The following is a 14,891-nucleotide window of genomic DNA, read 5'->3' as shown; positions in this document are numbered from 1 at the left end:
ATGAGGAAAAGAAAATCAAAACACACACACACAAATGCAGGTATAAACACTTTAAAGAAACCCCAAGATAAAAATATTAAAAATTTACAGAACAAATCTTTGGGGGGCAATGAACTACTTTAAAAATGTTTTCTCTTCCAAAAGTATTCACAACAGAAGTCCTTTAAATAGCAAGCATTTTTTTTGCAGTTTTTGGCTGGGGCCGGGTTTGAACCTGCTCCATCTCCAGTATATGTGGCCAGCGCCCCACTCCTTCGATCCACAGGCGCCACCCTAAATAGCAAGCATTTGAAATTATAAATTTCACAAAAATTATATTTGCATAATTAGCTGTCTTGCCAAAGGTCCATCTACTGGTCTAAAGGGATCATTGATAAATACTATGTAAGCAAAATCCAATCTGATGCATAATTGGATTTTTATTACACTGGGTATAAAAGGTATAAGGTATTTTATTACACTGGGTATAAAAGGTCTCTGCCCTAGAGCAAAACTCTCCTAAAAACCTTTGGAACTAAAGAACTTCTTCAGTTTTAAAAGCAGTCTGTCAGCAGTGTCACTATTACCCAAAAGTTCAAATTTAGGATACTTTAATTCTGAATTGGTTATACAGATTTTGGGCAAAGACTTATGTCCTTACCTCCTCTCTGCTTCACTTCCCATCCATGCCTTCACCCCATCCCATCTAAGGGAACCTTCCACTTACTCAACAAGCAACCACCACCCATGATTCCCAAACCCATACCACTTATCATTTGGTAAAACCAGAAATTGAGAACACGGCTATACAGTTTAAAAAGGAAGAGGCTAATAAGTATCCATCAGAAAAATCTGAACACCTTTATACTCATAAAATTTAGAGTAAAAACTGAAATTCTCCAATTCACCTTATTATGTTAACACCACCTAAAAAATAGCACCACACGCAGGCACAAACTCACCACCACAGTGCCAAAAATATTTAACAGAAACCAGAAACTCTAGGTAGACTGTATAATTATATTCCCCACGTGGCATAATCTGAACTCAAGTGTTTGTACTTTAAATCTTTGGGGCCCAGAGGGGAGAAATGTAGATTAATCATGGGTTGTAATTTATTTTAAGTGTGCTTGAGAATGACCCAACAGAAATAGGAGACACAACAAGGGCATGTCTGAGAAATTCCCTTAAGTGCTCAGCCTTAATCACAATTTACATACAACACATTCATACATGCTCAGGAATAAACTGATACATAACACTTTTAAAAGTACACATACATAATTTTTAAAGTATAAATTCAAAATATTTTTTAATTAATTCTATATGACTAAAAAATATTCAAAATTTAATTTTACCTGTATAATCCATAATGAAGCAGTAAGCAGGAGACTGAGTGTTTTCCAAAGTACAGCTCTAACAGCCACAAAATGAAACAGCTCCCTGGTCTGGCAAACCACTTCTGGGGAAGCCTCCTGCCATGTGACACGAAGCACACCCACACTTCTGCTTATCTTGACTCAAGCTGCAACGGCAACAGCTAGGACTCTGCACTCCCTGGCCCCTTCTTTTAAGTTGTCCGTAGAAAAGTCACTCTTAGAAAACAGCCGTTATTTCTTCCCATTTCATTCCTCTGTTAATATTCTGTTAAAACTAGGGAGAAAAATTTTCTATGTCTCTAAGAAAAGAACACAAGACATCCATATTTCATCCTAGCACTCAATAATACAAAGCCGTATAACCTAAAAAGGTCAGTGGCCAAATTTTTATCATCATTTTACCATTACGTTCATTCATTTCACAGTACATATGCACACTGGATCCATTTGAAACACATTTGATTAATTTGAAGACAAACTTAATAAAAGTAATGAATGAACAATTCCTTTTTTTTTTTTTTTTTTAATGAATGAACAATTCTTTAAAGTATATTTAAGACCAAGTCATTTATCCAAGTCCTAAAATAGATATCAGATGGAAAGGACATATGGTCATCACTGAGACACACTCCATCTGATGTCATCTTTAATGTCAAGCTACAACATACCCTGAGCCATTTCTCTCATTGCCAATTGTTTTATTTTATTTTAGTTTTGAGACACTTGGCCTCCCAGAGTGCTAGGAATACAGGCGTGAGCACCGTGCCCAGTCCGACTGCCAATTGTTTAACTTGAGTACGTCCTAGCTGACACTTTAAATAGGCTTTTAGCCATGGCTACTTTCTCTTGACACAATTCTGTACCTTGTCAAAAGATATAAACAAATAACTTTAAAAAATTTTTTATCAATTTTCATTTTTTTGTTTCAAGCGACTGGTTCAATAATTTCCAATGTACAGTTAGTTATATTAAATACTGTTCTTACACACACACACACACAAAGTTGCAGCTACTTTGAAGCACAAGTACTGGTTTCTTAGAATAGTTTTTTTGGAGTAGTTAGTCAGTTTTGTTAGTTTTGTTTTGCTTTTGTTACTTTCCTTTCCTTGATAAGAAATTATCAGGTTGGCTCAGCTCCTGTGGCTCAAGCAGCTAAGGTGCCAGCCACATACACCTAAGCTGGCGGGTTCGAATCCAGCCTGGGCCCGCCAAACAATGACGGCTACAACCAAAAAACTAGCCGAGCATTGTGGCAGATGCCTGTAGTCCCAGCTACTTGGGAGGCTGAGGCAAGAGAATCGCTTGAGCCCAAGAGTTGGAGGTTACTGTGAGCTGTGATGCCATCGCACTCTACCCAGGGTGACGGTTTGAGGCTCTGTCTCAAAAAAAAAAAAAGAAATTGTCAAGTTAACAGTACTATAAAATATGATTTCTAATTTTCAATACATTATCAGAAGTTATAGTACACAAATCTAGAAGTCTGGACTCGGTGTTATCATCTACCAACTCAGTGTTATCATATAACAAATCTCTCAATTATTTTATAAAAGAAAATGAGAAAGTAGCACTTGACCCAGTCATCTAGTCAATAGTTCATTACAACATTAACAGAGCTCATCACGCCATAATTCTGCTAACAGTCAATGCTGTTACCGCTCCTCAACCTCCTCTGTCACTGTTGCTAAAACAGCCCGTCTCACTTCTCAGGACTTAATTCTCTTTATCTTAATCTAGCATACAGATTGAGGGATTTTCCATGACCTTTAACAATTTGATATTGTTTCTTCCTGGTAATTAAGATGTGCAAATGGTTGAAATGTTAATGGCATAATTGTTTTAAAACAGTAAGCTCAAAAAAAAAAAAAACAGTAAGCTCAAAATACTTGATAATGACTACCTTAATTTCCGCAAACTTACAAGTGTGTGGCAATACTGATTGCCACTTATTGGATATCACATGAAGTGACATTTTATGTCTTTCACGATTTAGTATTATTAGCATGGATTTTTAAAGTTCTTATCAAATTATTTGAGTACCATTATTTTAAGAGTGGTTTAATTTTTGTGTTTTACAATCCTTGTTTAAGTCACAGATATTTTAAGAAAATGCATTACAGAATGAAAAATAATAATGAAAAATAATAATGAAAAATCTACACTAGAAAATACAAGACAGATGGATCAATGGGTAAGCAGGTCTAAAACTTACAACCTACTCACAGTTAAGTAATTTGCTATGCCTCAGAAATCCAGCAGAGTGGTTAAAAGCCAGGTTTAACAGAGAGAGAAGCCAGGCTTAGCGAAGATTCAAGTTCCATCCTTGCTCCTTACTAGTTGGATAATCTTAAGCAAGTTTTAAAATTTCTCTGAACTTTGGTTTGCTCATAAATTGACAAAAGGCCTAGATCAATACTTGGAAAATAACACAGCTAATAGGCAAATAGAACTGTGTGTGTACCGGGCATTGTTCTAATTCATGAATTAACTTATTTAACCCTTATGATGCTGGCCTATAATCTCAGCCCTGTGGGAGGCAGAAGCAGGAGGATCACTTGAGACCAAGACTTCAAGGCCAGCTTAGGCAATAGAGAGAGACCCTGTCTTTACCAAAAAAAAAAAAAAATTCTTAAAAATTGGCCAGGAATGGAGGCCTGTATTATATAGATGAGGAAATGGAGGCATGGAAGACAAATAGCTTAAGTTGCTTATGGTCACACACTATAATTAGCAGAGCAAGAATTCAACTGGAGTTCCAGAGTCCTTGTGCTTAACCATTATACTGAACTGCCTCTGTAGAGTAGGTGAGCGAAAAAGGGAAGTAAAAAAAAAGGAAGAAAGAAAGAAGGAAAAATCACTTCAAAAAATTAGGTTCACTTTTTCCAATGAAACCAATCCTACAGTTGGCCAGATATTTCAATTCAGAATTTATAAGAATTCTCTTGTTATTTATAGTATTCTATGTTCAATTCCACCATATAGAATAATTAAGCAGAGAGGCAGAATGAAAGGGATCATGTTTAAAGCCAGTATGATAGCTTAACATGAGAATTGCATTAGCCAGTTAAGCTGAAATAAGTACTGGAGTGCAGAAAGCTATAACCATAAAAGGATAGGTAGTATCCACTGCACACCCAGCAACCACCAGGTCCCTCTCTACTTCTCAGGTTTCCAGATGTCACAGTACACACACCTGCCTGGACTCCATACAAACCCAGAGCAAGTTCATCTCAAAGCTCACTCAGGAAAGCCTTCAACCTAGTTCCTCAAGAATTTTCTCTATCTCCATCTCACCATCAGCAAATGAGAAACTGGTGTGCCCAGATGCTCCCTCCCAAATCACATCACAGTCCTCCCCAAAATCTGTATCATCGCACCTAAGTCAGAAGTTCTCCGGTTGCCTGTTCTATCCTATGTGCCAGGGACCACTTCCTGGGGCAGCACTAAGGTGGACTTACTGTACTCTGCACCCCTGAGCCCCCTCCCAGATTCCTGATACAACTTAACCCTTCATGATCCATACTAGAAAAGGCATCATCACTGAATCAAGAGATCTGGGGTCTCGCCAACCCCACTACTCGTTCCTTCCCTGGGATGAGAAAAGTCCTACAATCCTGGGCGGTGCCTGTGGCTCAAAGGATTAGGGTGCCGGCCTCGTATGCCAGATGTGGTGGGTTCAAACCCAACCCCGGCCAGAAACTGCAAAAAAAAAAAAAAGTCCTACAACCCTCATAGGTGTCTGTTCCCTCACTGGTACAATGAAGAGGTTGGACTGGATAATACCTAAAATATAGTCCAACTCTAATAATCTAGGATTCTACTTCAAACCAACTAGAGTTGAATAAGAAAACTCCATACTCCTGCTAAGTGTTTCTCCTCTTGTAGCCCCCCACACCACTCCCTCTTCTGTCCTGCTAGGGCTTTGGGAACAGCCCCTCCTCAAGGGAGCCAGGAAGCACTGTCTTGGTCCAGAGCAGTACATCACATGCTGAAGCTCCTGTGGAGCCTCCTGCTGTTCACAGACACACGCTCCCATCTAGACAGGGCCCCAGTCATCAGCCTGGAGGTGAGTAGACAACACACACCACTCACAAAATAACTGTTGAGAGCCTGCCTGCCAGAGAGTTCATGGTCCAGTAAAGGCACATCTCTTAGGACAATGCAGCCTGGGTGCCAGCAATAAAACTTCTAAAGGAGACTCCTCCTACAAAGACTTGACTGGAGACAGCTAAACAGAGAGAACTGAGTTTTCTGTAGATGATAGCTCAAGGGCTCTCCTCTCTTCTCTATTTATTTATTTATTTGAGACAAAATAGAGTGTCACTCTGTCGCCCTGGGTAGAGAGCCACCATGGCATCTTTGTACTCGCAGCAACCTCAGACTCTTGGGCTCAAACAATCTCTAGCCTCAGCCTTCCGAGTAGCAGGGACTACAGGTTGTGCTACCACATCCAGGTAGGTTTTCTATTTATTAGTAGAGATGGGGTCTGGCTCTTGCTCAGGCTTGTCTCAAACTCCTGAGCTCAAACAATCCACCCACCTCTGCCTCCTAGAGTGCTAGGATTAGGGGCGTGAGCCACAGCCCTGGCCCTCTTTGCCTTTCACTGCTTTCCTACCTGGAGTTTTGCTTCCACATGAATCCACAGTTCTCCACCCTCCCCAGAGGCAGAGAACAAGCACCGCTCCCACTAAATCCAGAAATCATAACTTTACCACAATATATTACATTACATTTACAACCTACATAATAACTCACTTTGCTGTTACACATGTTTTAAAATCCCAGGGTTGAACTATAAATGCTTACGCTGTTTCTCCACATTTCAAAAATGATACTATGGGGTTTTCCCTCTAGCCTTGATTCTCACCCTCCTCACCAACATCTCAGGGCTAAACCAAAATGCCTTAAGGTTCTGTCCCCTCCCAACTTCCCCTGCTTACTAAGTCAGAACAAACTTAACATATAGCATTTCACTGCTCTCCCAAGCTTCTCACCTCAGCCCCACACTCCCAGCCATCCCTGGCCAGCCCCTGCCTCAGCATTTCCTTTTCATGCTCTGTCATCCTTCCCTGACTTTGCTTACTGAGCCCCAAGGCTACCTATGGCCTGCCCCATAATGCAGGAAGACTCCACTGGAAAAAGGATTCCTACGGAGTGAAACCAACTCCTCCCATCAGTGAGCTCTATCCCCAATACCTCAATCAAGTCAGCTAAGACAGGTTAGCATCCATCACCAGACAGATAACAAGCCCCATGAAATGAGGAGGGAATCCAACTACTCAGTTCAGCGCCCTGACCCAGACCAGCGCCCCACATTCCTCACTGCACAGAACCAAGGCAGAGCTAAGAATCAACCTCAGTGAGCACAAAAGCCCAATTATGACCAAAGGCCTGGGGAAAACCTGATAAAAAATCTACTTTACCGGCGGAGCATGATGGCGGACAGGATGGACGTGTAGCCCACCTCTCCCAAGTCATCAGGTGAGAGGAAGGGGGGTCTGGACCTTTTCCCCACATGGATTATTGGTGTGGACAGACAGCTGGAGATGTGCAGCAAATTAGCGGATTGCTGTATATGAGGTGTAATTTGAAACCACGGACTCTATTGTAGAGATTTTTCCTGCTTGGCTTCCCTCCGGCAGGCCCCTCCCTCATGGAGAACAGCAGTTTACAATTCCTGGCAAAACCCAGGGACAAAAATTTGTTCTTGAGCAGAGTCTGGCACCCGAAAGGGGACCCACTCAGAATCACCGGGTACTAAGAAACCCGATGGAAAATTGAAAGGAAGGGATCCCGCCTGGGAAACAGACATTTTGAATTGTCCGAAATGGCAGGCACCTTCCTCCAGAACAACAGGAGTGATTAAATAGACCGGACCATTCCTGGTGGGGAATATTGGTGTGGGCTGGCAGTTCAGGCTTTGTGGGGAACTGGCGGGTATATTGACTCAAACTCCAGAGCCACAAAAACTGAGTATAAGGTTTCCGTGTGCCGCAGCCGCAGCGAGACCCACCAGCAGCCATGGTAGCAGTACCAGCAAGACTCAGCGGCTGCCAGCACCCTCCCCCACAGCCGATTACAGTTGCCAGTTTGCAGGAGAACGCGGGAGCAGAGTGGAAAGATTTCTGAAATGTGGACTCCTGCACTGAGTTGGGTAGGAGTGCTGTCTGGAACAGAGCAGCTGAGGTTGCACAACAATTAGGTAAAAAAAAACTTTTACAAAAACTCCAAAACGGTGATTGGCCTCCAAAACAAAAGGGTGGTTACCATGGTAACAGTATAAACTGTGAAGCAGGTATAAGCCTGGGAACCACTCACAGCGCACCTGGTGTGCAGAAACTATATTACATTATAAATATATTCCTATAAAAGTTGATCCCTACATCATATATATAGATGTTTATTTCTACATATAAACAAGAATACTATTTTTGTGGTTTATGCCCTTTTTTCTCATCATTTTCTTGGAGGAACTATCGTCAATTTTTATTTTTTTATATTTTTTTATTTTAATTTTCCTCTATTTTTAATTTTTTCTTTCTTCTTTTTTAACTCTTTTATAAACACCACGTTTTTTTCCCCTTCTGTCTTCCTCTTCTTTCCTTCCTATGGTTTCTGAGAGTGCCAACACCAGATTTCTAGAGGGTTTTTTGTTTGTTTGTTCATTTTGTTTGTATGTTTTTTACCCTTTTTTCTCAATTATTTTATGATTATCATTTTTATTGTAGTTGTTTTTGTTGTTGTTGTTGTCTGTATGTCTATGTGTTTCTGATTGTTAGTGCATCTGTGGGCTTGTGTGTCTGGTAGACTTTTTATCTGTTTATTTGCTCATTTGGTCTCAATGAGTTTGGTGTTTCGACCTGCAATTCTGAGCTCCCAGCACTCCCCTCCACTCTCACTCTGAAGTCTGGAGGCCTGTCCCCCAGGAGTCCAGATTCTTGGGTGATTTCTCGAGGGGTGTGGACAGGGCCTGGACTGCAGCTGGTCAGTGCTGATTCTGTGGCACGGAAGTGAGGAGATGACAGTCGGCTGAGAGGGAACCACACCGGAGCAGCAGTGCCCTGAGGCGCAGAGCAGCAGCCATTTTTGGCAACAATACAGCCCACTCCCCGGATATTCCAAAGCCACAACCCCTGTCTCCCTGGGAAAACAGAGGAGGCTGGGCATCTTCTCAGAAGGCAATCACCGTGGAACAGATCTGGGACTGAAACACAGGCCTGTGAGTAAAGGGTCTGCCTGTGGCAGTACCGGCCTGAGTGGAGCGCAGGGACTAGAATGCATGCACAGAGACAGGAAATTCCCAGGGTGGGGCTGACCCAGAGGACCGCTTTACTGAGCCTAAGATGCACCCGGCCCTCAGGGGATCATCAGCCTACAGACAAAGGAAGGCAAGAGGCTAGAGCTGACCGTGCTATGAATATAAACCTGCAGGAGCAAAGACAGGGCCTGAGGCACAGGTTCTGGAAACTCAAAACAGCTTCTCTTCTGCAGGGGAATTTAGCAGGGACAAAAACAAATCCCCACAAAGTTGTTATGTTCGTCAGTAACATCAATCAGGTGCAGGGCTGGAACTGACTGAACAACCCCCAGCCTCCATCGAGCGCCCAAGGTTGTCAGGCCTCACCACCCCCTGCTAAATAGAGGCAGAGAGCAGTGGCCTGGCTGAGCAGATACTGATGTTCTTGTGATTCAGGCAGGTGCAAAGCCCTGGAGTATCTGCTCACAGAAGGCAACTGAGTCACAGCCCTACGGGGCTATTAGTGACTGGGTGTGACAAAGGTGCAAAGTGGGGAAGGAGGCATCAAATTTCCCAGACTACTCTACTTGCTGGGTGGGTCCTCCAGACCCCACCAACCACCGTAGCAAGTCATATTTGAGTTGTCACCAGACCCCTTTGATCCAGTTCCCAGAGACCTTTGAAACTCTCACACCTGAGACAGGTGCTGACTGAGAAAATTGATTTGGACCTTTTGAACTGACCCAATCGCCTGAGGACTATTCAAGTGGTGCCCTCGGTGTGTGGTTGTAGGAAGGTTTCCTTTACCAATTGTTGCCCGTAGAGGGCGGAGTTACTTAATTGCTGGTATTTCTCCACAGCTGATACTTCAACCCAGAGTAACTGTTTCACTAGGATTTAACATAGACCAGCTGAAAACAAGACAGTACCACTTGGCCCCACCACATCAAATAAGTCCCCAGTTTCTCAGGTCATAGCACTATACGGGTCATCAACAAAGCTCCAGGGGAAAAGTCAAATGGTGTAAAAAAATCATGGGGTGGAATCAGCGGAAAAACTCTGGTAACATGAATAACCAGAATAGATCAACCCACCAAAGGAAAGATATGGCAGATGTAACTGAAGAACCCATTCATAAACACGTGGCCGAGATGTCAGAAATCGAATTCAGAATTTGGATTGCAAACAAGATTAATAGAATGGACGAAAATTTGGAAGTAGAAATTCGAAGAGCAATTCAAAAGTCAGAATTAGAAATCTGAGGAGAAATTCAAAACTTGTCTCAAGAATTTAATGAATTTAAAGACAAAACTGCCAAAGATTTTGATGCACTGAGGTGAGAATTTTCAGCCTTCAAAGATCTGAAAAATACAGTAGAATCCCTCAGTAACAGAGTGGAACAAGCAGAAGAAAGGATTTCTGACATTGAAGACAAAGCTTTTGAATGCTCCCAAACTCTCAGAGAGGAAGAGAAATGGAGAGCAAAAACAGACCATTCTCTCAGAGAGCTCTGGGATAATTCGAAGAAGGCTAATATCCACCTCATTGGAATCCCTGAAAGTGATGAAGTGGCCTCACAAGGCACAGAGATCCTTCTCCATGAAATTATGAAAGAGAATTTTCCAGACATTCCAGCCAAGAGATTCTGAAATTCAGACAGCAGACAGTTTCAGAACCCCAGCACAACTCAATCGGAATAAGACATCCCCCACGCACATCATAATTAACTTCACTAGGGTTAATATGAAAGAGTAAATTCTGAAAGCAGCTAGACGTAAGAAATTTATTACCTACAAAGGGAAGAATATTGGAATGACAGCAAATCTCTCTGCTGAAACTTTTCAAGCCAGAAGAGGATGGTCATCAACTTTCAATCTCCTACAACAAAATAACTTTCAACCCCGGATAGAGTATCCAAATAAACTGAGTTTCATTTATGACAGAGAAATTAAATACTTTAATGACATTCACATGTTGAACAAATTTGCCATAACCAAACCAGCTCTTCAGGATATTCTCAGACCTATTCTCCATAATGACCAGCCCAATCTTCTACCACAAAAACTCACTCAGAAACTTTTGAACAAACTCCAATTTCCACAGTGGTGAAAAGATTAAAAATGTCCACTGGACATTCAAAAAACTCGATACCCAAAATTTTACTAGACTTATCAATACTTTCCATTAATGTGAACTGCTTAAACTGTCCTCTAAAGAGGCACAGGTTAGCTGACTGGATACAAAAATTAGGCCAGATATTTGCTACATACAAGAGTCACATCTTACCTTAAAAGATAAATATAGACTCAGGGTGAAAGGATGGTTGTCCATATTTCAGGCAAATGGTAGCCAGAAAAAAGCAGGCGTTGCAATTCTATTTGCAGACACAATAGGCTTTAAAGCAACAAAAGTAAGGAAGGATAAGAATGGTCACTTCATATTTGTTAAGGGTAATATAATATGATGAGATTTCAATTATTAATATTTAAGCACCCAACCAGAATGCGCCTCAATTTATAAGAGAAACTCTAACAGACATGAGCAACTTGATTTCCTCCAGCTATAATAGTAGGAGATTTCAACACTCCTCTGGCAGTGTTGGATAGATCCTCCAATAAGAAGCTGAGCAAAGAAATTTAAATTTAAACCTAAACTCCCAACATTTGGATTTAGCAGACATCTACAGAACATTTCATCCCCCAAAAAACTGAATACACATACTTCTCATCAGCCCACGGAACATACTCCAAAATTGATCACATCTTAGGTCACAAGTCTAACCTCAGTAAATTTAAAGGAATAGAAATTATTCCTTGCATCCTCTTGGATGACCATGGAATAAAAGTTGAATTCAGTAACAACAGGAACCTGCATACTCACACAAAAACATGGAAGTTAAAAAACCTTATTCTGAATGATAGCTGGGTCAGAGATGAGATCAAGAAGGAAATTGCCAATTTTATGGAACAAAACGACAATGAAGACACAAATTATCAGAACCTCTGGGATACTTCAAAGGCAGTCCTAAGAGGGAAATTTATAGCACTGGAAGCCTTCCTCAAGAGAATAAAAAGAGAGAAAGTTAACAACTTAATGGGACATTTCACACAACTGGAAAAGGAAGAACATTCCAACCCCAAACCCAGTACAAGAAAAGAAATAACCAAAATTAGAGCAGAATTAAATGAAATTGAAAACAAAAGAATTATACAACAGATCAATAAATCAAAAAGTTGGTTTTTTGAAAAGGTCAATAAAATAGATAAACCTTTGGCTAACCTAACCAGGAAAAAAAGAGGAAAATCTCTAATTTCATCAATCAGAAACAACAAAGACGAAAAAACAACAGACTCCTCAGAAATTCAAAAACTCCTTAATGGGTATTACAAAAAACTTTATTCTCGGGCGGCTCCTGTGGCTCAGCGGGTAGGGTGCCGGTCCCATATGCTGGAGGTGGCAGGTTCAAACCCAGCCCCGGCCAAAAAAAAAAAAAACACACACACACGCAAAAAAAACTTTATTCTCAGAAATATGACAATCTGAAGGAAATTGACCAATACTTGGAAGCACGTCACCTTCCAAGACTTAGCCAGAATCAAGAGGAAATGTTGAACAGGCCCATATCAAGTTCTGAAATAGCATCAACAACACAAAATCTCCCTAAAAAGAGAAGCCCAGGACCAGATGGCTTCACATCAGAATTCTACGAAACTTTTAAAGAGGAACTAGTACCTATATTACTCAACCTGTTCCAAAATATACAAAAAGAAGGAAGACTACCCAACACGTTCTATGAAGCAGACATCACCCTGATCCCCAAACCAGGAAAAGACCCAACAAGAAAAGAAAATTATAGACTGATATCACTAATATTCAAAAATATCACTAATGTTGCAAAAATATTCAACAAGATCCTATCAAACAGAATCCAGCAACACATCAAACAAATTATACATCATGACAAGTTGGTTTTATTCCAGGGTCTCAAGGCTGGTTCCATATACATAAATCTATAAGTATAATTCCGCACATAAACAAATAAGAAAAGAAAGACCATATGATTCTCTCAATTGATGCAGAAAAAGCTTTTGATACTATCCAACATCAATTCATGATCAGGACGCTTAAGAAAATTGGTATAGAAGGGACATTTCTTAAACTGATAGAGGCCATCTACAGCAAACCCACAGCCAATATCATATTGAATGGAGTTAAATTTAAATCATTTCCACTCAGATCAGGAACCAGACAAGGCTGCCCATAGTCTCCACTGCTCTTTAACATTGTAATGGAAGTCTTAGCCTTCACAATTAGGGAAGAAAAGGCCATCAAGGGTATCCATATAGGGTCAGAAGAGATCAAACATTTGCTCTTCGCAGATGAAATGATTGTATATCTGGAAAACACCAGGGATTCTACTACAAAACTCTTAGAAGTGATCAAGGAATACAGCAGCATCTCAGGTTACAAAATCAACATTCATAAATCAGTAGCTTTTATATATACCAACAATAGCCAAGCTGGAAAAACAGTTAAGGACTCTATTCAGTTCACAGTAGTACCAAAGAAGATGAAATATTTGGGAGTGTATCTAACAAAGGATGTGTTATACCGAGGGTGACGTGTTCAAACCCGGCCCCGGCCAAACTGCAACCAAAAAAAAAAAAAAAAAAAAAAAGAGATAGCTGAGAACATTAACAAATGGAAAAACATACCATGCTCATGGCTGGAAAGAATCAACATTGTTAAAATGTCCATTCTACCCAAAGCAATATACAATTTTAATGCAATCCCTATTAAAGCTCCACTGTCATACTTTAAAGATCTTGAAAAAATAATACTTCATTTTATATGGAATCAGAAAAAACCTTGAATAGCCAAGACATTACTCAGAAAAAAAAACAAAGCAGGAGGAATCATGCTACCAGACCTCAGACTATACTATAAATCGATAGTGATCAAAACAGCATGGTACTGGCACAAAAACAGAGAAGTAGGTGTCTGGAACAGAATAGAAAACCCAAGAGATGAACCCAGCTAATTACCATTATTTGATCTTCGACAAGCCAATTACAAACATCCAGTGGGGAAAAGATTCCCTATTTAACAAATGGTGCTCCGTGAACTGGCTGACAACCTGTAGAAGACTGAAACTGGACCCACACCTTTCACCATTAACTAAGACTCTCACTGGATTAAAGATTTAAACTTAAGACATGAAACTATAAAAATGCTAGAAGAGAGTGCAGGGAAAAACCTTGAAGAAATCGGTCTGGGTGAGTATTTTATGAGGAGGACCCTCCCAGTCAATTGAAGCAGCTTCAAAAATACACTACTGGGACCTGATCAAACTAAAAAGCTTCTGCACAGCCAAGAACACAGTAAGTAAAGCAAGCAAACAGCCCTCAGAATGGGAGAAGATATTTGCAGGTTATTTCTCTGACAAAGGTTTAATAACCAGAATCCACAGAGAACTCAAACATGTAAGCAAGAAAAGAACAAGTGATCCCATCGCAGGCTGGGCAAGGGACTTGAAGAGAAACTTCTCTGAAGAAGACAGGCGCATGGCCTACAGACATAGGAAAAAATGCTCATTATCTTTAATCATTGGGGAAATGCAAATCAAAGCTACCTGGAGATACCAACTAACTCTAGTATGATTAGCCCATATCACAAAATCCCACGACCAGAGATGTTGGCATGGATGTGGAGAAAAGGGAACATGTCTGGCTCGGCACCTGTGGCTCAAGTGGCTAAGGCGCCAGCCACATACACGTAAGCTGGTGGGTTCGAATCCAGCCCGGGCCCGCCAAACAACAATGACGGCTGCAACCAAAAAATAGCCGGGCATTGTGGTGGGTGCCTGTAGTCCCAGCTACTTGGGAGGCGGAGGCAGGAGAATCGCTTGAACCCAGGAGTTGGAGGTTGCTGTGAGCTGTGATGCCACAGCACTCTACCGAGGGTGACAGCTTGAGGCTCTGTCTCAAAAAAAAAAGGAACACTTCTACACTGCTGGTGGGAATGCAAATTAATACATTCCTTTTGGAAAGATGTTTGGAGAACACTTAGAGATCTAAAAATAGATCTGCAATTCAATCCTATAATTCCTCTACTAGGTATATACCCAGAAGAACAAAAATCACATCATAACAAAGATATTTGCACCAGAATGTTTATTGCAGCCCAATTCACAATTGCTAAGTCATGGAAAAAGCCCAAGTGCCCATCGATCCACGAATGGATTAATAAATTGTGGTATATGTACACCATGGAATATTCTGCAGCCTTAAAGAAAGATG

General features: G+C 40.9%; 1 protein-coding gene across 5 annotated transcripts in view; it reads right to left on the bottom strand.

Annotated features, from left to right (window-relative positions):
• The window catches only part of ST7 (suppression of tumorigenicity 7), a 313,492-nt gene that overhangs the window by 231,045 nt on the left and 67,556 nt on the right, over positions 1–14,891 (bottom strand). Inside the window, exon 1 of one of the 5 annotated variants that reach the window (XM_053608651.1) lies at positions 1,338–2,117. The exons of the other annotated variants lie outside the window; for them this stretch is intronic. Coding sequence (XP_053464626.1) covers positions 1,338–1,350 — 13 coding nt within the window. The 5' untranslated portion in view covers positions 1,351–2,117. Of the gene's footprint in view, positions 1–1,337; positions 2,118–14,891 lie in introns of those variants that run through there. 5 annotated transcript variants of the gene reach the window in all.

This window comes from Nycticebus coucang, chromosome 11 (genome assembly GCF_027406575.1).
Source record: "Nycticebus coucang isolate mNycCou1 chromosome 11, mNycCou1.pri, whole genome shotgun sequence".
In the NCBI taxonomy this organism is placed as follows: Eukaryota; Metazoa; Chordata; class Mammalia; order Primates; family Lorisidae; genus Nycticebus; species Nycticebus coucang.
The sequence above is the reverse complement of the archived record's forward strand: the minus strand, read 5'-3'. Positions and strand labels throughout refer to the sequence as shown.